This window comes from Falco peregrinus, chromosome 14, assembly GCF_023634155.1.
Source record: "Falco peregrinus isolate bFalPer1 chromosome 14, bFalPer1.pri, whole genome shotgun sequence".
In the NCBI taxonomy this organism is placed as follows: domain Eukaryota; kingdom Metazoa; phylum Chordata; class Aves; order Falconiformes; family Falconidae; genus Falco; species Falco peregrinus.
In genome coordinates, this window is record NC_073734.1 from 16,193,725 (window position 1) to 16,216,190 (window position 22,466).

The 22,466-nt window shown below is 42.4% G+C and overlaps 1 protein-coding gene across 1 annotated transcript; it reads right to left on the bottom strand.

Moving 5' to 3' along the window:
* Positions 1-19,215: 19,215 nt before the first annotated feature.
* POP4 (POP4 homolog, ribonuclease P/MRP subunit) lies at positions 19,216-22,438 on the bottom strand. Its single transcript, XM_055818525.1, has 7 exons — positions 22,380-22,438; positions 22,240-22,292; positions 21,555-21,778; positions 20,845-20,922; positions 20,608-20,669; positions 20,154-20,255; positions 19,216-19,668 (listed from the first exon to the last, which is right to left on the bottom strand). Exons 1-7 carry the CDS (start codon positions 22,384-22,386, stop codon positions 19,532-19,534), a joined length of 663 nt encoding a protein of 220 aa, XP_055674500.1. The 5' UTR covers positions 22,387-22,438; the 3' UTR covers positions 19,216-19,531.
* Between the last annotated feature and the right edge of the window lie 28 nt (positions 22,439-22,466).

Below are 22,466 nucleotides of genomic sequence, written 5' to 3' on the forward strand. Positions count from 1 at the left end.
GCGGCCAATGGCGGAGCGGGGCAGGCGGCGGCGGGCGGGGTACCGCTAGGGGGCGTCCGAGGACGGGCTCCCCGCTGAGGGGCGGACGGGCAGCCCTCGCTGCCCCCCGCTGTCCCCCGCTGCCCGGGTTGCCTGGCGGCACCCTCGGCCCTCCGCGGCGGCGGCGGCGGCGGCGGCCCGGGGCCTTCGGGCCTCTCCGCCTCAGTGCTGGGGCTTTGCCCCCCGGGGGTGCTCCGGTGTGTGGCTGCTTGTGCCACGGGCCCCGAGCGCCCCTCCGGAGGGCGGAGGCCTTAGGCGGCCCTCAGCGGGTGCCCGGGCTGAAGGCGCGGCTGGGCCGAGCTGCCGCCTGGCCTGGCGCTGTAAGACAACCCCCGGCTGCCCGCGCTGATCTATAATTCAGGCGCTTACTCACTTCCTGTAATAGCTTTTCTATTTTTAATGGGAACTGATGGACCTGTCAAAAGTATTAGAAATGTTTCTTTTCTCCAGGTTTTCGTTTTCTTTGGTAATAATAGGGTCGGCTGGGAAGCTCGTGGTGAACCTTAGCGCTGAAGTGCTTAGGCTGTCACGAGAATTTCTTTCCACAAGACCTTATCCCTCGTACTGCGTGTTTGTGTGGGATGGGTGGACGAGTTCAGGTGGCTCCCTGGCAGGGTACAGGGAGGGTTGTGGGAAGGCTGTGGGTTGCCAACGGGCTTGTGAAACCTGGGAGAAGAGAGCGCACTGCAGAGGGCAGGCAGCTGGCCTGAGCAGGGCTATTGCTGGGGCCTCAGTGTGGGGCCTTTCCTGGCCTTAAGGGAGAACGGGGCTGAGCTGTTGGCGGGAGTGGGGGCAGAGCCCTTCCAGACCAGTTCTCGCAACTGGGAGCTGGTTTGGGTTGAGCCCGGACACCAGCCATCTCCATCTGGGCTGCCTTGTGAGCAGCCTTCTGCGTCTGGGGAGTTCTGCCCAGCTTAGAAATTAATCCTTGGCAAAATGTTAGGTTTATTTCTTTTTTTTTACATAAAGCTATCTGTAAATATTCAAAGTGCTGAACTAAATATGTCAGAGTTTGTCTTAGCTGCCAGAATAATTCAGATCTAACCAGCGCTAGATTATTACTCTTAAACTGTTTTTTCCCCCTCTGCTAGTCTGAGTTTGCTTTCATCTTATCCTAATCATAGTCTTTATCACTGAAATGTAGTACTTTGATTTATTTTTCTTGTTGTTTCTCAATATGCTCATCTGGGCAATAATCGTTACAAGTTGGCCAAATGTTGCATTGTGTTAGCCAAACAGCCTGAGATGTGAAGGTTGTTTCCACTTTTAGTCAGAAGTAGAGGTGTGTTCAGGCAACTGCTGCATGAGGCAAGGGAAGCCTGGAGGTACAGGCTGGGCGTGCAGTCAGTGTTAAGTCAGTTGCACTTGAGAGCTGACTTTCTGTTGGTATTTTGTTTGTTTTGGAAGCTGTCACATCCTTGTTTGAAGCCCTTACTGAGATACAAACTCAAGAGTTTAACCAGTAATCTTAGGAGCTATTTGATAGGCAGGGTCAGGAGCTCTTTTTTTCCTGGCTGTTAAAGTGAAACATTTGTGGGACCACTTGAAAAAGCTGTAGCCCAAATTGCCAGCTTTTCATGAAACTGGAGCAAGGTAAAGAGACTTTATCTGATCTATTGCCTCTGGTGTTTTCTCCAAAACCACTTGTTTCTCAGTAGCAGAAATATCTTGCCCAACTGGGATGCAATAATTTCAAAGCAAGTAAAGGAAACTGCAGCTGCTCAGCTGAGTCAGCCAAAGGTAAGCTCTGCAGGGGAGAAAATGGCTTTTTATTATCTTCTAGTGGCAAAATTACTACAACAGCCTGCAGGAAAAGATTAGATTATAATAGTAACAAAAACATCTGTTAAATTCTGAGCTCAGTGTATGTTTAATGGATGTTTTTCTAGAAAAAAACACCAAAACAACAGAAAAAAAACCCCACCAAAAAACCAGGCAATTGATAGAATTATTTTGAATAAAACTCGAGATTCAGTTTGGGATGTTAGGAACCCACCAAGATAGACAGTGGTTTTAACTAATTGGCTACATGGAGCATTTCATCAGTGGATGAGACAGCTTTTAGCTATGGAAATTTTATTGAACTGAGCTTGGAATACTCCTGTTCTTTAATGAGTGAGTAAGTCAACATGTGTTCATTTTACGGGTTACTTGTAAGCATGAATAACCTCTGTCCTATACTCACTGAGAGCGCAGTGTGCATGGAGGGATGAATGTTTGTTTGATCTGGCTCCTGGTGGATTTAGCTAATCAGCCAATTTTAGAAATGTATGAATTGCTGTGATTGATTTGTGTCTCTGAAGCCCTACAAGCATCATTTGCATGCTTTAAAAATGAGGTGCTTCCAAGTCTGATGGTGCAGAAATCAGAGCCCTGCTCAGCTCTGTCAGTACAGACAAACTTCAGAACATGGGTTTCCAAAATATCCCTAGTCCACATGCCTTGAGACTGCTGCCAGACAAACCCGTTTCAGAGGGTTGTTGTGCCCTCGGGGCTTCTCTCAGCCCACTGGGGGAAGTTACCCACTTCTTGAGTTGTTCCTGAGAGCCTGGCTGCAAAATGATTCTCAGAGTGATGAAAGTATTCCTGCAAGCAACCTTGAGACCTGCTTGCTCGGCTGCCTTTTGCATAAGGAAGCAATACACAGTCTGTGCTTTTTACAGTGCCGTTCCTGTGCTTTGCACGTGTGCAGCACTTTATGCTAAGGATCTTGAAGTGCAGCATAAATTCTAATAACTGTGAGGCTTTGTACCCTCCTCATGGAGTGTAAAACTGAAACTTGGAGAGTTACATATGGTCATGCACCGTTTGATCACTGAAACAGGAGTAGTGGGTTGTTTGCTATTGTTTTCAGCAGTCCCAGGCTCTGGCTCAATATGAATCACTCAGGAGGCCGAGGAATGTCCCCCAGAGCTCCTGACTCACAGCCCTGTGTGTCTCACCACAGGGTCATGTCCCGGCTCAGAAATCTCAGTAATTGTTACAAAAGCCGTGGAACATAAGGAGCACAAACCCACTCACACTTGGAGATTCCAAAGTTGCAATTTTGCATCATAAGAGCCTTTATGTTTGCTGTGCCTTGCCCTTACCTGCTCAGACTTTCAGCCCCTTGTCACATACGTGCAGTGTTGTGCATAGCCTTTAGGTAGAGTTGGAACTGAAGTCTTGAACAACCAATAATGACCAAGCAGGTAAACGGCAGAGGCTACATTTAAATGCTGTGTATAAATATGTAATAAATATCTGCTCTTGGTTGGGTTCTAGGAGCAGGAAAGAAGGGGGGGTGTTCTCCCCAGTAAAAAAGACACATGATAGTCAGCACTACGAGAGGGGTTTGCAACCCCTGTTATCTTTAAGTTGTATACTGGTGTTTGTGTTAAGCTTTGGCAGTTGTCTGTGGATCTTAGTGCTGTGAAGGCATAAGGTATTTTGCTTTTTCCTTCTTAATTTTCAGTGATAAATAGCAGTGGTGAAACATACAGTGGGAGAGAGGAATGCTAGGGGTTTCCCTGCTAAGCCAATTTCAGTTTTGATAGCTTGTTCTCTTCACAGTGGTCTGTAACTGTAATCACAGAAGTGGTTAGAAGATCTGATCCAAATCTTGGTAAGAGTTTTAATTTCTGTTTTGGATCAGCATGTCGTATGTAGTTCCATTCATATCCCCCTTCTTAACTCTAAAATACTCTGTGTGTTTTATCACTGAAGTGTTCTTTGTATGATGACATTGGTGTGTACCATATTGCATGATGGAGTATATTGTGAGCAGGAGACGTGATAAAACTTGAAACTTAAAACCATGAACAGACCATGATTTATGATTTATGCTCATGGGGTGAAGCAGAGAGTGTGTGGGAGCACGGTGGATGTCAGGAGGGCACACTGGACCTCTGGCACTGGGCATGGGAAGCTGCTGCCGCCAGGACTGTGGGTGTGCCTTGCCTTGTGGTGCAGAAGCACCCTCGCCATCCCACGCTGGCAGCCCTTTCCCTGCCTCCCAGAGCACCAATGCCCATGTGCCCTGTGACAGCTCTGTGGCTTCTCCCGTGTGGGCTGTTGGTTGAAGGTAGCAAGGGCATTTTGTAGCTGAAAATTGAGCAGGTTCAAGCAAGGAAGGAGTTGCATTGGTTCAGTGAGAAAGGTTGTTTCTTTTTTTTTAGTGCAGGTTACCTAGTCTCATTTTTTTCACATGTCACTAACCCATGCTTTCTTTAATCCTTCACAGCATAAACTTTGTGTTCGTTTTCTGAGTGGATTGATCAAGTGCGTCAATTGGCGTGAGTGTCCAGGTTGCACCCAAGAATTGTCCAGCACAGGGACATACAACAGGGTAAGCTCAGAAGTCTGCTCTCTTCAGAGGGGTGGGATGGGTGAGTATGCACTGACAAACAAGCAGTAGGATTGGCAGGCTGCCAGACCGCTGTTTCTGAGTAGTGTTCCCCAGTAATGGGAGCAGGTTCTAGTCCAAATATGAAAGGGAAGAGTGAGAAAGAGGTGAAGTAACAGGCAATTAAATACCAGAACTGTGATAAGGTGCAGGTATTCAGTGCAGAGAGAGGTATAATGTTAAAGGAAAAATGTATGAAATTAATGTGGAAAAAGAGATGTGTCTAGAAAAGCTGCTGAAAGCATTTCACAGCATTTTGTGAGAGAGTACTGCACCTTTTGGGCTCAGCCTTCCTTCCAGAATAACACCATTCTGTTCTCTGAACTCTTTTCCTACTACTGCCATTCTATTTAAACAGTGATCTCATATTCAGAGTGTGCTTTTATTGCACAAGATAAATCATGGTGAACAATTAGGTATTTCAAACACTAAACTGAGGTAGATTAGGCATTTCAAATATTGAAGTGGGGAAAAAGCACAGGGAACAAGAGTGTGATAATCATTAGTTAATTTAAAAAGATGTAAATGTGTTCACCTATGATTGACTGAGTAGTCAAAGACACATAAAGTGTTTCATTCATAAACCCTGCTTTGCCCATGGATATAGCTTCTGTTTAAGTGAAGAACATGTTTTGGTCTCTTTCCTTTGGAACTGCTACCCACACTGAGTGTGTGTGTTGCTCAGAAAGGAAATATCATTTCTATGTAAGGGACCCGCGCCTTGCCCCACATCAATGCCTTTTGTGCAGGAAGACATCTGCTGTGATTGCTTGGGGAAGTTTTATGCATTGGGTGTATAGTGCAGAGAGCTCTGTGAAAGGGGAAGGGGGAAAAAAGAAAAAGGAAATCCTTGTCTCCTCTCGTGTTCTTCAAATATAAGGGAAAACAGGAAGGTGGTATGTTTTTTTTCAAGGTGTTCTGCTGATATCCTGGAAACCAAAAGAGCATACCTCAGCTTGGCTGGGATCTCCATCCATTGGCATGCTGGATCTTTAAATGGAGAGGTGCTGAGCTGAAGGAGGAACCATGAGGAACTCTTACTAGACAGAAGAGGTTTATTGGCCTTTAGAGAGTGTATTGCTGCCTGGGCTGTGCAGGGTATGAGATGTGACACAGGCTAGGATGCAGAGGATGTGTAAAGGATCACACCTTAATTATTGAAGTGTAAAAATTATTGCCTGCTCGAGAAACCAGACAGCATTTGTGTAATAGGAGGTGTGTGGTGGGCTATTGAGGGACATCTGAAGGAGCTGAGCATTCTCCTCTGTACTTCAGCTCAGGCTGTGCAAAAATTGTCCACGTGTGTGTGCTACCATCCTGCCTTTCTGGGAGTAGAAGGGACCTGCAAGAGTTAACTATTTCCTGAGATTTCTCTCTTACTGGTATACTGAAATATGCAGGAAGCTTTGTTTTTGAGTTTTTTTTTTTCCTGATTTTTTTTTCCTTTTTTTCTTTTCTCAGAAGGAAATATTTGTTCTCTAACCTGAACCCTGAAGAGCAGTTGAGGGGAGGCAGGGGAAGGCACCGCGGTTTGGCTCTGTACCATTGGTGCTGTTTGAATTAATTAGCTTGGGAGCCCCCCCAAATGCCTCAGGCCGTGTACCTCCTCATGCACGCAACTTGGGAGGATCTTTTACCGCTGCTGCATGCATTAGCCTTCATTAATACAATTAGCATCATAGTGATTAGGATTCATTATTCCCTACAAAAAGATAAAGCCAGTAACTTATATCTCAAAACCAAATTCCTCAGCATCTTGTCTTGGGATTGCTTTATTTTGGAGTTGTTTGCTCTTTATATCTTTCCATCTCCTAGAAAAAAGAAAGCCACTTAATTGTAAAACTGTTTGGGTCAAAGAAATGCACTGAGATGATCTTTCACGCATGCTAAATAGGTGAATTGATCTATGGGACCCACATAGCTCAGACAGCCACTGAACAGTCGAAACTGTGAACTTCATCTTCTTCAAGCACAAAAGCTACTTAGTTTCCCCATGTTGAAGACTTTTTATAATAGCAATAAGACAACTCTAGAGAGAACCATCTAATATTAACTCCAGGGAGTAATCATCTAATCACAATCTGGGGGTGATTTGAAGCACTCATCTGGACCAAATGCCTCACAACACCCCAGGAGTGGTTTTATTGCATGATAGCAGTACCCCATTGAGCCTTATTGCTTAATTAAAAACAAATTCCCAAGTAATTTTTTTGCCTTTCCATAAAAACACAGTAGTACATAGCATGTATAAAACATCCATTAAATGATGGTAGATGCAAATTTACATTGTGAGATACAATCCGTTTCTTTACCACTTGGGGTTGAAGTTAAATGTAAAACCATTTCCTGTAATCTGTGCACTGCTGTGTTTAGAGAGGAATAAATATGGGAAAGAGAGGTTCATTGTAGGATGCCTTGTTTTTATTAAGTGATATGTTTGATCTCCTTACAAAGGAATTCAAATTCTCGTCCATCTTGCAGACACAATAGTCAGTCAACAGTGTGGCCTTTTCTGCTTCCTCCTGGAGATTTCCTCAGCTTGTCGTCATTTCAGTGCAGATCTTCAAAAGAAATCCTGTGTTTCTGTCTGGGATTTCCATTTCTCTCTGAGGAGAGAGCATGAACAGTGCAGGTGATATATCTGGGATACATCTAGCATACTATATGAGTGGTGCCTGGGTGTCCTTTGTGGGTTTTGTAATCTAATGTGGCTTAAGCCTGGTAGATGCATGGTACAGCCACTTTTGGTGGTTTTGCCACACAGCTGGCCTCTGCCTGCACCAAGTGCATGGCTGAGATCTCTCCACCTGCTGCAGTTTGACTAGGATTGGCTGCTACAGCTGTGGCTGCTCTATGTGGGACCCAGACTGGATGGGAAGGGTATGAAAATCCTTTTTGTCCATGTTGAGGCATGCCTCAGCATCCCAGCCCACAGCCCCCTTACACTTTTACGGAGTGCTTTTGTAGCCCCAAAGTGATTCCCACATGTAGTGCTCACTTGAGGACTTTGAATATTATTCATATGTTACAGGCAAAGGAAGCAAATCCAAGTTTTTAAGTGATTGTCCAAAAATCATACAGAGAGTGCTAGAGACACTGCTCAGAAATCCTGGGAGCCGAAGCTGTAACTGGGCTTTTGGCCACAGAACTGAAATGGGGGAAAAATGTCTGAAGACATTTTCTTCAGATTTGCTGCTCAGGGTGCCTTTAATTGGTGGAGATAAGCTTGCGAGTACAATTTTTTAAATAAAAGCTGAGAATTAGTAGGAATTACTAATATAGCTCTTCCACTTGCCAAAGCCGCCTTGTGATACCTGTAGGCTCTGGACAGAGGATGACCACTTGTATCAATCTCACCCACTGTGGGCTCTGCTTGGTGTTACGCACCCTTCTGGTTTTCCCCACCAGGTGGAGGTTCCCCAAGTACTGGTGGGAGCTGAAGCCACGTGTGAATTATTTACTGCTGACAGCAGGTTGCAGCATTCAGGGTAATAGAGGCAGCATGCTTTGGCCCGTGTTTAGTGGTGAACCGCTTTGCTAGAACATTTTGCTGACTTCACATTTAATGTCCTGTTGGAGACACGTGAAGTGTTGTGGTGGAGGATTTGTTACAAAAGAGGTTACAACACTGTACTAAGGAAATGAATGAGTAAAGCTAGTCACCGGCTTCTGCTGCCTCAGATCAGTCTGAAAGTGGCAAAAAGAATAATTAAGTCTGTGTATTTAAAACAGTTCTGTAGTAACTTGGGGTGTTGCCAGGTTAGGAAAGGACATGAAAGGTCCTGACAGTGTTCTTGAACAATAAACATTTTTACCTGAAAGATCTCTGCTGGCTTTATTAGGAATGCCATTATCTTGCTTTGATCTGACTCCCTAGGACTGGCTGCTCATACAGCTGAGCTGACGCTGAGCAAGTAGCCAACAAAGGAAAGCCCTGACAGGCTTTAATACCTTTAGCGAAGAGTTTCTCTTCCCCTCAGATGTATGTCATTTTACAAAGGCGCTTTTCAGTTTAATGTGTTCATGGAGATGGCTGTATGCAGTAGGACATCTCTGTTGGTTAAGGGGCAGGGTTTAGAAGATTTGCTGCTAGACTTGACTGGCGCTGTCCCACTGCTCAGCATGGAGCTGCGGGGAGGTCAGCAGTGCTCCTTGCCTGCCCTGCCTGTGGAGCCCCTACATCTGCAGGGCAGTGGGTGGGAGCTGCTCTGGAGCAAGGCCTGAGGGAGCAGCCATGGTAGAGCATCTCCCGCTGCAGGTTGTGGGTTTTATTGGTTGGTTCGTTGTGTTGTTTTTGGTTTGGGGTTTTTTTGGTTGGGTTTTTTTTTTTTTTTTTTGGCAAGTAGATTTTGAAGCAGAATGGGGCTTTGCTGGCCTTCAACAGAGTGAAAAAAACCAACCATGCCTTACCCTGTGGCAACCGGTCATGCTGGGTAGCAGCATACTGCTGGGGTAGGCAAAGGCACGCTTCAGTCGCATCAAATACACAGCTTACTCTGGGTGACTGCAGCAGTGCTGAAGGGTCTGCAGAGTACAAGCCTAGCCTATTCTCTCATCTGAGTATGTATTTTTAAGGTTTAGGACACAGAGTAAACATAATATTATATCTGCGTTTATTTGGCCTTTGAACAAGGTGAGGAGATGAGAGTATTACATCGATGGTTCTGGGACATGTACGACTCCCTTGAAGAGTATATCCTCTCATGAAGGAAATTAAAAGTGTGGCATTTTAGCAGTTGGAAATGTCTGGCTTAGTTTGTTCTGTTTCCTGGTTTCGTTTTGACATGGTAGGCAATTCAGAAAATACATTTGCAGTAAGGAAAATTCAGTTGTTATGGGAACATCTGAGAAAGGCAGCTGACAGAGTAAGGCATGCACCAGATTAGCAGTACACAGACGCAGTAAGAAGGCAAGTTCATGTAAGGTAAGGGAGCAGTTTCTAGGCACTGTCTGCTTCATGGGTGGTTTTTGTCAGAACGGGGGGGGGGGGGGGGGGGGGGGGGGCGCGGGGGGAAGAAAAAAAACCAACTTTAAAACTGTGAGCATGTGGCTCCATCTTCTGGTATCAAAGCAAAATGTGTTGCTCTGGGGATAGAAAGAGGTGAGGGGAAGGGGATTGCTATAGCGGTTTTGTTGGCTGGAACAAAAGCAACAACAAAAGCAACAGCAGCAACAACAATAATAATAATAATAATAACGAATTAAAATACCTGTACCTCAGAGCTGAGCCACAAGTTATTAATGTCGTTTTCCTGAAGCTACAAACTGTTCTGCTGTATGGGAAGAAAACTGTCTTTTGAAACGTTCTCTTAAGTGTGTGGCCCCAAAAGTGGCTTGTCTTCCAAAATATAACTCTGCTCAATAACTCATTGGTTTCATGTAGCATGGACCATACCAGTGGAGCCTGATGCCTGTGTTGGTGCTAATACTGTCGCCTACTTGTAGCTGTAGGATGTTTTTCTTTGTTTTCCCCTCTTCAACAATATCTTTAGCAAAGTAGCTAGAATTCATGGTACATCTTCACTGAAATGCTAGTTGCGTAGAAGTAGGAATGAACAGTTCTTTGAGGTAGACTGCCAGAAGTCAAAAGAAAATAAAGCTGTTTTATTACTTCACCAAGCAGTGAATGTTGTTACAGTGCATATTGCGCATGCTTAATTGAGCTTGATTACTCAATCTGTTCACCTTAGTAGCTCATTTTGTTTTAAACAGAAGTAAGTCATTGTTCAAAACCAGAAGATGTTATCATTCTTTGGGTAAGCCTTGGGTTTTCTAAGTAATTCTAAAGAATTTCCTCAACTTTATTGCCTTAAAAAAAACCCACCCAACAACCAAACCAACAACACAACCAGAAACAGAGGTAATTATCGTGATATCATTGCAAATAGGAAGTATTGCACTGTAATGCAAATTTAAAAATTTGGATCATGTGTTTTACTTATTTTAATTCCATGTACATGTATGTTTCTCTTTCCTCTGGATATTGAGCCTAGTATATAAGGGACCATGTATGCTTTGTATGAAGCATTAGTTTTAAGTTGTATGGCTGAACTGTGAGAACGAAAGTGAGGGAATGTAAATTTAATGTCCCCACTGCTTCTGTCTGTCCTTGTGCCACTCTTCCACTAGGACAAGTGATGATTCGTTATTTGCATGCAGCACTTATCCATGGGGAGTGATATGTGGAGGTCTGCTTGGAAAGAGTGTGTTCATGTCAGTCCAGCTCCTGTATGGCAGGGAGTCACATCACAAGAATCATCCCTAAAGGAAGCACTAGCCAGGGCTTCTCATCACGGCCTCAGCAGCAAGGCAATGGATCAAACCCAGAGGCAGAACTAGCCTTTACGCTGCAGTTTGGTGCTTTTAAGGCCCCACACAGAGGGAAGCATTTTAAATGGCCGCAGGCTGTCCTGATACAATATGATTGCATTCTCCACGGTTTGCGTTTAGCATTTCTAACCTGTCATTGCAGCCAGAGTGCATTGGGCCTCCCCTTGGCAGTACCTGAGGTGTCCTGTTGAGGCTGCCTCCAATTCCTATGATTTTTTTCCCCTCTTCCCTATATTTAACTTTCAGCGTCATCCTGTTTCATTTCACTGGTGATTCCAAGCTTTGATTTCTAGGGTCTGTGGTTCTCTCTGTATCCTGTGGATTATTCTAAAGGGATCTACTCATCTTTCTGAAAGATGTCACAAGGGTAGCACCTTTCAATGACACTAACAGTAAATAAATACTATTTATTTACTTTTTTATTAGGAAGACCTCTTTTATTAGGAAGTACAAACACACAACAAATCCTGCCTGGAGTGTGTTTGATAAATCAGATCTTTTGCAGACATCTGGAGATTGTGTTTGCAAATCCCCAGCCAGCTTGTTTTGTAGTCATTGTTACCATAATTCAGGTTAATGTTGTTGCCACTTTTTACTTGCTAAAACGCATGTGGTGCTTTATTGCTGAAAAAAAGTGGCTGCCTTGGAACAGAAGTTCTTTTAAAACCCTTCCTGGAAGTTTGCTGTTTGGAGAAATAAATGTCAGATCAATTGTCCTAGCTGCAAAGTGCCATTCTGAAAATGCAGCTGTAAAAAGAGATTACTTGGGTACTGAAATGGGGAGTGTGTAAGAATCTAGATTGAGAATTATGTAGTGATAGACACCTAAAATAACAAGTGGAACAAGTAAACTTTTAGCTCTTCCTGGAAAGATTTGCTTAAAAAATACTAGATCCCAAGTGAGAATGCTCATGCCAAGTTTTAAATCTCATTTGAATTTTTATAGCTGTTATAATCTCTGATATATAACCTTGGAAGTAGGGTCTCGTAACAGAAATGCCGAGTCCCTTGACTATTGCCTTGCAAAAAAGAGTAGCTGTAATAGGCTACAATTCTGAGACAAGTTTGCAAGGCTGGCTTATGTCTGTATATCATTACTCAAATGGGTCTAAGCTGGGCTCTTCACATTATTTGAGGGTATTTGTGTGTACGTGATCAGCCGTATGCAGCTGTTCCAGTAATGTCAGCCTTTAAGTATAACAGACACAATCCAGCATATCCACTGAAATGTTGCCACAGAGAGAAGCTTGGAGCTTGGACATGCTGTCATGAAAAGTAAAGAAGATCTTATTCTCTTTTTTTTCTGTCCTTATTATTCTGTATTTCTGTGCAGGAGTGGAAGTTCCCAAGGAGCCTGGGCTGCAGAAGGATTCCACGTGCCAGTACTCTTTTCCCTCTCATTATCATACGCTTGCAATCAAACTCTAATTTTTGAAATAAAAAACCTGCAGGATTCTTTATTGGGACTATTAAACCTTCAATCTTCATTATTTAGGATGGCTACTTACCTTTTACTCAATGAAGCCATAATGCAACTGCTCCTATAAAAACTATTGAAATGGCTACTGTGGCAGTGAGTAGATTTTCCTCGGTGTAAAATAATCCTCTGTGAGTGAGACATAACTATCATTTACATTAATTAGGCAGCCATATAATGGGGTGTTCAATAGCTATTACATCATTTACATTCTTCAGTGAGCACCTCAGCCACCCAAGAATTATCCAGCTGAACATTTCCGAGTCCATAATTTTGAAATAGTCCTTTAGAGGAAGAATATGCATGGCAGAGTGTTGCAGACGATTTCACAAAAAAAATTTCATTTTACTCAGATTTATGGGATTATTTTAACATTTACAAGAAGTGCATAACCCTGTTTTTCCCTCCCTCCCTCCCAGAGTAACAGTGCTATTAAGGGGAGTACGTTTTGGTGCCGATACTATGTGTACACTAGAGGATGGCCAAGGAGCTTGCAGTCAGAGATCTGCTTGACAGCTGGACTCAGACACAACAAGCACTTTTTCTTAAATGTTCTGTTACAAGCCTGGGGCCCCAGAGACACGTGGCTCAGCTGAGAAGCCCTGGCTCATGGAGGAGTGCAGTCATGCTTGCGGTTTTGAAGTCTTAACTTTTGCCTTTAACAAGCATATGAGGACTTTAGCATTTATATTCAATTTTGGTTATTGATTTACAATTTATGAGGTCGAGCCAAAGTCCTTTGGCGTTTCTGATAATTTCATACTTCCTAGAAACTATTACATGAATATTATAATTGATGTTCTAACTATAATATTTTTTTGTATATTTTAAGATTCCATATGTCATGAGGCTAGGAGCACATTCTGAGAGCTGAAAGAAATAAGGCTGAATTTATTAACTAATACACCGGGAAGAGATTTCTATTGACAGGCCTGTACTTTAACATGCTGTTCAGCTGGCCATGGAAGGTTATTAGAACATTGGTCAGTGCCTGAAAGTATATGAAAATAACATGTAAAGCAGTGTTGTTTGGCAAGTTCGGTGCTACAGCAATAGTTCATAGCAGAATGAAAAAAGTAATAGCCCAAAAATGGCTGGGGAGCAGGGCAGGATAGACTGAAAAGTCTGCGTTGTTTCTTCTCCTTCAGCGTCCTGGTTCAAAGCTACTAGTTATGTTATTTTAGTCAACTGTATGCTCAGGTTTCTTTCTCTTCTTAATAGTTAAAAGGTACTGTACCTTATGTGACTAATACAGTAATAGAAAGCAGCAGAGAGCTCTCTTGACATGGGAAGCTCTTAATTAGATACTGAATGTCGCTGGGTTCTTTGTAGTTTTCCGTAATCCCTGTCCAACAGGCAGAGTGTGCAGAGCTAGGTGTCAAAGCCCAAGCCCATCTGTAGGCAGAGCACCAGGTGCTGTTTGTTTGGCCACTCAGGAAGTTTGTGTTTGCCAGATATAACTGCTCTCAGCAGCAGTGGATGCTTGAACTTCTATTTTTCACATTCACTCATTAATTTAATTAAACCAGTACACTGAGGGAGATTTTTGCCTTACTAAAAGAATACCTTTTCATCACACACTGTGGGGAAGATGACTCAGAACTGGAGTGAGTTGGCATAGGAGTAACAGATTGAAGGAAGGGGAGCATGAGGCAAAGGTGGGTCAAACTTCTGCAAAATTCCATGGATTCAGCTGCTGTCAACATGTAATTTGACCTGGTACATAGGACCATGGTCTGATTCATGTGGTAACATGACAAGATTTGTAAATCCAGTTTTTATTAGTCTAACAAGACGTGTGAAGGTGAGCACTTGTTATAGAGGTCAACTAATATGCTTTACTCACCAAGGCCCTGCATGCTAATGAGGTCATCTGGAGTGCAAGAAGGCAATACAACCAGAATACGAGGCACAGCTGACAACAGTTAGTCTTTGAAACTACTCAGGTGTTTTCTATATCAAGAGAGCTTGTTTGGAATTTTGGTGTTGCCCAAGAGGCTAATTGGGCATTTGACTCAGCTGTGATGGCACAGGAGGCTAGCCTGATGCAGCTGTTACTGGTTAGTGGGGACCTTCTGTCCCACTGGTACTGCTCAAACCTCACATGGTGTGTAGGCTTGAAGAAGATGGGGCTGTTGGAGCTGGAAAAGAGAGCTTATGGATTGCTGAAGCCTTGTACTTGCATCACCCATGGTAAGGTGTCCGTGGAGGCAAAGGAAGATTTATCAGGTAAATTGTAGTGTGTGCTGAGGTAGAAGCTAGGAATTAACTGTTCAGTGGTCTTCAGTGTGAAGGTGTCAGTGACTGCAGCGGGAATGATAAGGTGACCAGAACTTTTGGTAGTTAGAAAACCTGTCTGTGCGTGTGTTGGGACTTGTAACTGGGGAATGGGTGAGTGTAACTGCTCAGGTAAGGGGCTGAGGAGTCACCCTGTTCAGATAAAAGCAGCGCCACTCTGGTTTTGAGAAGACACTGTTCCCGTTTCCTGAAAATATGCTGCAGATGTAGAGGAGCAAGATGGTGTCTCAGGTCTAATGCAGTACAGTGGGTCCTGCCAGACATCACAGCTGTGTTTTAAGTGAATTTTAATAGGAATAGGAGGAGGTGTAAGAAAAAGTGAACTTTTCTGGTTATATGTGGAGTTATAAGCAAAGATGTAAATTATTTGATGGCAAACCGGTCAGTAGCTTTGTGGTGCTCCCTGGTTCTTCAGCACGTGCGCACCAACAGAAATGCCCACCAGGGTGTGGGCCTAGGTGGCTGCAAGAGCTCTATTGCAAGCTCACTGTTTCCAAAGTATGCTGTCAAATTCCCAAAGAAACCATTCCTTGGGAAGTGAAAAATTTGGGTAATTTTTAGATGGTATGCTGTGGCTTTTGTTCATTTCTCAAGGACTGTTTTGTATTTATTTATGGGATGTTAAAGATTATCTCTAAATACCAGAAGAAAAAGTACCAATGTGGAGAAGGACCAATAGCCTCCAGCTGGTTAGTGTGAGACATGCAGTCTGCAGCAAAATTGGAGTATCTTTTTCCCTAGAAAAGTGGAAGTTTGCAGGGGATGCACAGAATTAGCAGTGTTGCAGTAATGATTACCCGCAGCTTTTCTCTGCAGGCTCTTTCCCCTACCACACTGATTCTTCTTCCCTTCGTTACTCGCTCTGAGCGCTGGCTCATTCTCTTGTTCCTTCTATACTCTTTCTCACCCCATGCCATTTTTTTGGTCTGTCTATCAGAAAACACCACCAATGTTTCCAGTCAAGGTTTCTAAACCTGTGATTTGCAAATTATGGTGAAAACAGCTAAGCCAGGTTTGCCTACCTTTTATGTGCACACCTGAGAACAGTAAGTTTTCTTTTTCAACTCGTACCAGCCTGGCATAGCCATATTCTGTCCCTTTCCAGTTCAACAGGGGCATTATCCTAGTAAAAAAATACTAGTTGCCCTTACCAGGACTACTACTTTGGAAAATGCAGCTACTTATTAAGGACTGTGTGTTACCCTTCCAAATTATTTTTTTAACAAGAGTTGCTTGGTAAAAGGTTGTAAGAGACTTTGAAATAATTTCTAACCTCTTGCATTGATGCAAGTCCTCCCAGATGTGAAATGTTAATATGGATAAAGTGAGTCTGCCAGAGGGACAAGCTTGTCCAAGACTTGCCAGTTTATTAGGAAAGGCTCTAGTCTGGATCAGAGTTTTATGCTTTCTCTCATGCTTCTTTAAAACATTGGGTAGCTTGAAGATAGTTAATGTCAGCTCATGCTGCTGTGACTTCAGTGATTTTAATATGATTTTCCCAAGGAGAGTCCCAGGAGGTTTTGGGCGGTTTCCATTGTATTGCCATGCAATCCATCTTTTAGAGGAAATACAAAAAAACCCCACCTCAAATAGAAATTTCTGTGTGTTTTCTTGGATGTGACTTGGCTTTAATTTTGAGCACTTTCTACATATATTTTTATTTTTTATTTTAATACAATTAATGTTTTCATTTTTAATAATAATAGAATAATATAAAATTAATAATATAATTAATATAGTATTAACAATAAAAATTTAATTAATATAGTTATGTGGTGTTTGTTTTCCCATTTTTACTAAAGTGTAATTTATTCAGTAACTGGATTGTTTACAATTGTTTCAGTTCAGATTGGTTATAAATATATTTATATATGTATAAATAGGAAAGCAGAAATGTGTGTAACGTAGTGAGACTGTATATTGTTCATTGTTGTTCGTTATTTCCTAGTTAGCCTTTTCTTTAGTGAGAGTTCAGGTATAAAAATTATTGCAAAACCCATGTTTGCTGCATGCAATTCAGAGTTAAAGATATGAAGGAAGGTGCTTATTAGAGACAGCTGTGATTTGTTCTCCAATTTTATAATAGTAAATCTATGAAGATTTACTGTCTCAGCTAATGAAGAGAGGGGGAATGGTCATGAATCAGGAGGGGAGGACTGGTGAGCGGTCATGTTCATGTTACCCGGTTTCTAAGGAAGTTCCTTCAACAAGCAATGGGGAGTTTAACGTGTTCTAGTGAAAGATGAACACAGAGCCGTGTTCTGGAGAAAGCAGATGGGACAGGGGTTTGGTTCAGGGAGCTGATGGGTCGACAGTGATACCAGCAGTCTGTGGGAGCGATTTAGCTTAAGTGATTTATGGGGGCTGTTTGGAACACCTCACTGAGTCATTACAAAAAGGCCTCTTCAGGTGATTTACCAACTGCAGTAAAGGCATCTTGATTGCGTTGGCTGTTAGTGCTCTTGTTGTTATTCATTTGTCATCTGTCTTTATGTGCTACTAGAGTGTGATTACTTTGAGGAGACCTTTGAACATCTCTTCAGCATTCTTCACTGTAAATAATGAATGCCTTGCTATTATTTATCGAAAAGGGCTGCTAGATGGTGTTTGTCTCTTTTGGTGCTGCAATAGTTGAAAAAATGGAAATGCCAGTAGCTATGGGAAGTTGTATCATGTTCATACATGTGGCAGAATGTTATGTCCTTCACAGCACAATGAAACATCATTGTGCCTAATTTCAATTTGTATGGCATTCCCATTAATGACATCTATTTAAGACATCGTTGTTAATTAACTGGACTATGCCAATAAAGTTCTGTTAACTTCCCCCTCTTAATTTAGTATTACAGGCATTTAACAGATGTCTTAATTAGATGTTAAACTGAATGATATGAGCAAAATTAAAATTAGGTCATTGTCCTGAAAGGAAAGTTTCTGCTATGATTTATGCTTTCTACAACTTTGTTTTTCCTTCTGACTTCTCACAGGAAATCAAGGAATTTAATTTCAGAGAACCTTCAGAGGAGTAAGGAGTACTAAGCAGAATACTAACTTGTGTCTAACAACTTTAACACATCTTGTTCTTATCTCACAGATGTAATTAATTGAAAAAAGCTTCTACTCTTTAGCACTTTTAAGTGTGTCTATCCATATTTTCAAAAGCTTTCCTCAAGTTTCTTTCTCCTCATTTCCTGTTGGTGTGAAGTGACTGTGTTTCTGTGTATAAAGTATACATCTCTAGCAAAAACACTGTTTTCCCCATCTCAAGGGCAGTAGTAACCTCTCCCAGCAACAGGTCCAGAAAGAAAGTAGGAGTGGAGGCCAGCTGGCCCGGTGTGTGCATAAGTGATTGGGGAGGGCTGGAGGCGGTGATGGTGATGGTTTGCTCATGGCAGGTAAATGCTTTGTGTGCACGCAGTGCAGGTTAAGAGCTCTAGCTGGAGCCGGCCTCCTAAGCCCAGTACTAGGCTTGGGTGTGTAGTGTATGAGGAACAGCTATGTTCTCTTTAAAGAAGTGTCTCTGGTTGCCTACAAGTGCTTGAATGGTGACATGGAATGTCTCCTCTTTCTAGATGAAGGTCTTCTGTGTGATCCTGAAATTGGATTAATATTTTAAACTGAAAGCTACCTTTACAATATAAACACCATAGAGGCTCTATTATAACTGAAAAATATTTAAGTGATCTGAATACAGGGGTTGCTCCCACCTCCCAAACAAGTAAAACCTGCCTAGTTGGTGACAGATTGTAATTTGGGCAATCAAAAAAGGATCATGGAAGTATATAGTAAGCCCCCCCCAAAATAATATGGAAAAAAAGGAGATTACAAAGGGGCTGAGGATACATGAAGCATATGCACTCTAGGCTGAACAAGTGCTGGTGCAAGTATAGGGTCTCCATTACAACTGCTGTTGCAGACTGCTGCAAAAAGCAAGTATTTATAAAAGGTTTACACACTAGAAGCTTCTTCACAAGTGGTGCTTTATGAAGGTCAGTCTAGAAGATTTACGCTATGAACCCACCTGACTTCCTCTGTTTGTGATATAGCGCTTACAAACAAGTGATATAAATTAAATGCTGTCCACACTAGTCTTTTACATTGTATGTAATGTATATTTTAGTAAGAATAGAGGTATTTTTAAAAGTGTGTAACATAGACATTGTGTCTATGTATATAAATAGGCTGGAGTAAAGCTCTGTGAACAGAGGTTAAATATTCATAAAGCAATTTGGTGGGTAATTAAGTACAAGATTGAAGGGGGGTCACTTCCATCTTTGAATTTCTACTTTCAAGTGCTTCCCTCTGATGTGATGTGTTGCGTTCCCTGTACTCTGGCATGACAATATATATTTACTAGTATAAATGTATCTGATTTAACCTCAAAAGTAGCAAGCTATTAGTAAGCACCTGGTAAACAAACAGCTTGCAGGGCTGCACTACATGTTTAGTATGATGGTAGTTTCATTCATATATATATTAATCTGTAACAATGTTAACCATGCGGAAGGAGATATTCAGGGTAAAACCTATCAGTTGAAACAATGGACTTGCATATGCTTACACCAGGCAAAGATGTTCACATTGGGGCAGGAACAATGAAAAGAGCAGTTCTCATCACCTACAGTCTCGTTGTAAGCATACAGTAGACAGATAAAGCCCAATTTATACAGAAGGCAACAATAACATATCAGAGTTACAAGATATAATTTTAATTGTGCAAATTTATAGCTATACATTGAAACAGAAGCCAGGTAATCAATACTAACTGTGTACGTTTAGTAACAGCCAGAATGTTATGTACAATTAACAAAACAGATACAAAGTCCAACAGTCTGAGAGACCGCTTTGAAGACAACAGATACTAGTCATTCTTCAGTAAGAAGAAATGCTTTAGAAATATTTCATGGCTGTTCAATTTTCAATCTGCCAGAAAACATGGTCTTTAAACTGGAAAACAGCAGACTGTTTAGCAGAAGTATTAATACTTCTGATTTTCCATGAAATCATAGGTCAATAGTTCCTTTCAACTTGAATTTTTTGGCAGATCGCTCGCTTGCTCTAAGCTGGAACTTGCTTCCATAGATGTAGGAAATGAATCCATCAATCTCCAAGCTAAACACGTTGTTAAGTTTGGGAACAACTGAAAATACAACAGGAAAGAAATTAACAAATGTGGACGAATGTAAGTCTCTCCTATGAAAATATACTGATGTACAAAGAATATTATTCATATGTAGCCTTGAGGCTTACCACACTTCCAAGGTTTTTATGCTTTACCAAGAGAAGAAAAATAACCAAACCCTTCTAAATTTTAAACTAATTACAAGTTAGTCCTCTTGCAGGAGCATGTGTGTTGCAGAGAACATCCTGTATGAATCGGATGAACGAACCATGTGCATAATCATGTTGGGTTCACTGGAAATCCATTTTTTTTTTATTACTTGTTTCTACATTTTTGGCAAGATACTGGGCTGTTAAGCTGTCAGTGAAGATACTGACTCCTGCCACTCTATACAAGAAATTGAAAGCACTGATGTAAAACAATACAGAGATGTAAGATGAACAGTGAGTTCAAGAAATTTCTGATTATTCAAGTTGAGAAAAGCACTGAAGAAATTGTCTTACCTTTCAATTTGTCCTCTTTAGTGATAATTTTGAAGACATGTTTAAATTCCTGTAGAATGATTCCTGTTATCCCAACGTAAGAGGGGCACTTTGATTTTGTGACTGAAGGAACAGAAATATATATGTATTATAAAATTTCAGATGCAAGCAGTTTATTTACTTTTCTACAGTTGCCTCACTATTTTAAAAACTGGTGTACAATATTCTGAAATAACGCAATTACAGTAATAACTGGTAAAACTTGCAGTTAATCTTTGAAACTAATAACATGATTTTCAAGTGCAGTTGAAGAGTAATTAGCATTGGTAGGAGAGAAAGAACCCATCAACCTATGGTCTCAACTACGTGACTCTAGAGTTAATGATGTTGAAAAGAATTTTAAAATAAGCACCTGAAATAAAGGAGTGTCTGCTTAACTTCAGATGACTTCATAAAAGAAAACAAAACAAAATACCTGTAACAATAGCTCCATGGAGATCAGCTTTTAGCAGTTTGCTCTGAACCATGTGTGGTTGCCTTGAAAAAAGGAAATACAATTATATGAAAAGTAGGCTTAAAAAATGGGATTGTGACTACTGACATCATGGTCAATGTACAGAAATAGCACATACTAAGTAACTATGATGTTACAAGCAGTAATGAAGTATCTACTAAATCAAAACGACACTAATTTTAAAATATCTCAACCTACGCATCTGGTTTAAGTCCATGACATAGGTCTCTGATATATTGTTTCCAGAGTTCATGTAGTGGTAGGAAGATGGCATATCTGCAGTAAAAAAAAAAAAAAGAATTTAACTATCAAAAAATCTACTGGCTGATTCCTGAAGTAATCTGTATTTACAACAGGATGAAGACTAACATTTTAAAGTTTTTTAATCTGCTCTCATAACTTAACCTGTAAGGTAAGCTGTGCCAAAAACCATGTTTGCTTTATTAAAAAACTAAAAAGCATAAAGTATGTTTCTCTTTATCAGCCCAAAATGGTGAGGTGTTTTAGAGGATTGGGCTACATCTAAGACTGAAGAGATTTCTATCTACTCTTTTATCTCCCCGCTTAGTTCATGTTAGCAACAGATGAGGCTTTATTCGGTGGGCATTAGTTTGAGGAACCTGATGCAGAATTTTGACGCTCTGGTTACAGGCAGTCCAACTTCAAAAGAGGTGGCTGTATTTGGGTTTGATTTCTTGTTACATTTAGATATACAAAAGGAAAGAGATGCAGAAATGAATTTTCTAACCATACAAAGAAGGGAACAGTTTTCTCATGGTGAAATGCCACAGGGTCTCAGACTGACTTTACGTGCTGAAGGGTTAGTATCCACATACATACTACTGCTTTTACATGCTTCTGACTTACTTCCCACTTTTACTACACAAAGAATATATTTAAGATCATACCTTTGCTGTTGGGGTTCAATTTCAAACAGGCGCATATCTCTCCTTTGCTTGGCGGTAAAACCTTTTGTTTTCTTCCTCTTTTCCTTTGTCCTTTTTTTGGAGTAATGCTCAAGAACTACAGCTTTCCGAGTTAATATATCCTGAATAGCTTCATCTTTCATTTTTGGCATACTGCGCTTCAGGAAGGCATTTACAAATGCTCTGGCCTCTTCTGGTCCCTGAGGCTAAAGATATTTCAAAAAGATAGCTCAAAATACTGATTGTTACCTAAATGAAGGACTTGCTGCCGACTAGTTTTATCCCGTTGACAGTCGCCATAGGAATTGGTTCTACACATAAGGAATAGTAAATGGTCAAAGCGTTCACGTGCCGAACCCTCGCGTGCGCAGGGCCGAGTGCCGGCGTGCAGCGGCCCCCCCGGCCTTGCCCCCCCCCCCCGGACTTGGCCGGCGTGCGGAAATGCCGGGTCTCGCGTTTAGCTTGGAAGGGCGCATTCAAACGCGAAAGCGGCGGGGGACCGGCCCCGCCCGCGGGAACGACCGCGCGCCCGTTCCTCCGGTTCCCGGCAGGGTCTGTGTAAAACCGTATGAGGAGAGAGCTGAAACCGTCGGGTTAACCCCGGCAGCGCTCCGGGGGCGCCCCCGCCGGCTGTGCTGCCAGGCCGCGGCTCCGCGGGCGGCGGTACCTGGAGGCGCAGGTCCCCCGTCCCCTCCGGCGGCAGGCGGCGGTACAGCTCCCCTGTAAGGCAGAGCGAGGCGGGCCGTCAGCCGGGGCCCGGGCCGGAGCGGGCCGTTACCCGGGCCCCGCTCGCCCAGCGGCGCTCACCCTCCATCGCGACGGCCGGCAGCGCTTCCGGCGCAGGCGGATGACGTGTACGGCGTGACGTGCGCCCGCGCGGAGGGCGGGCTGGCC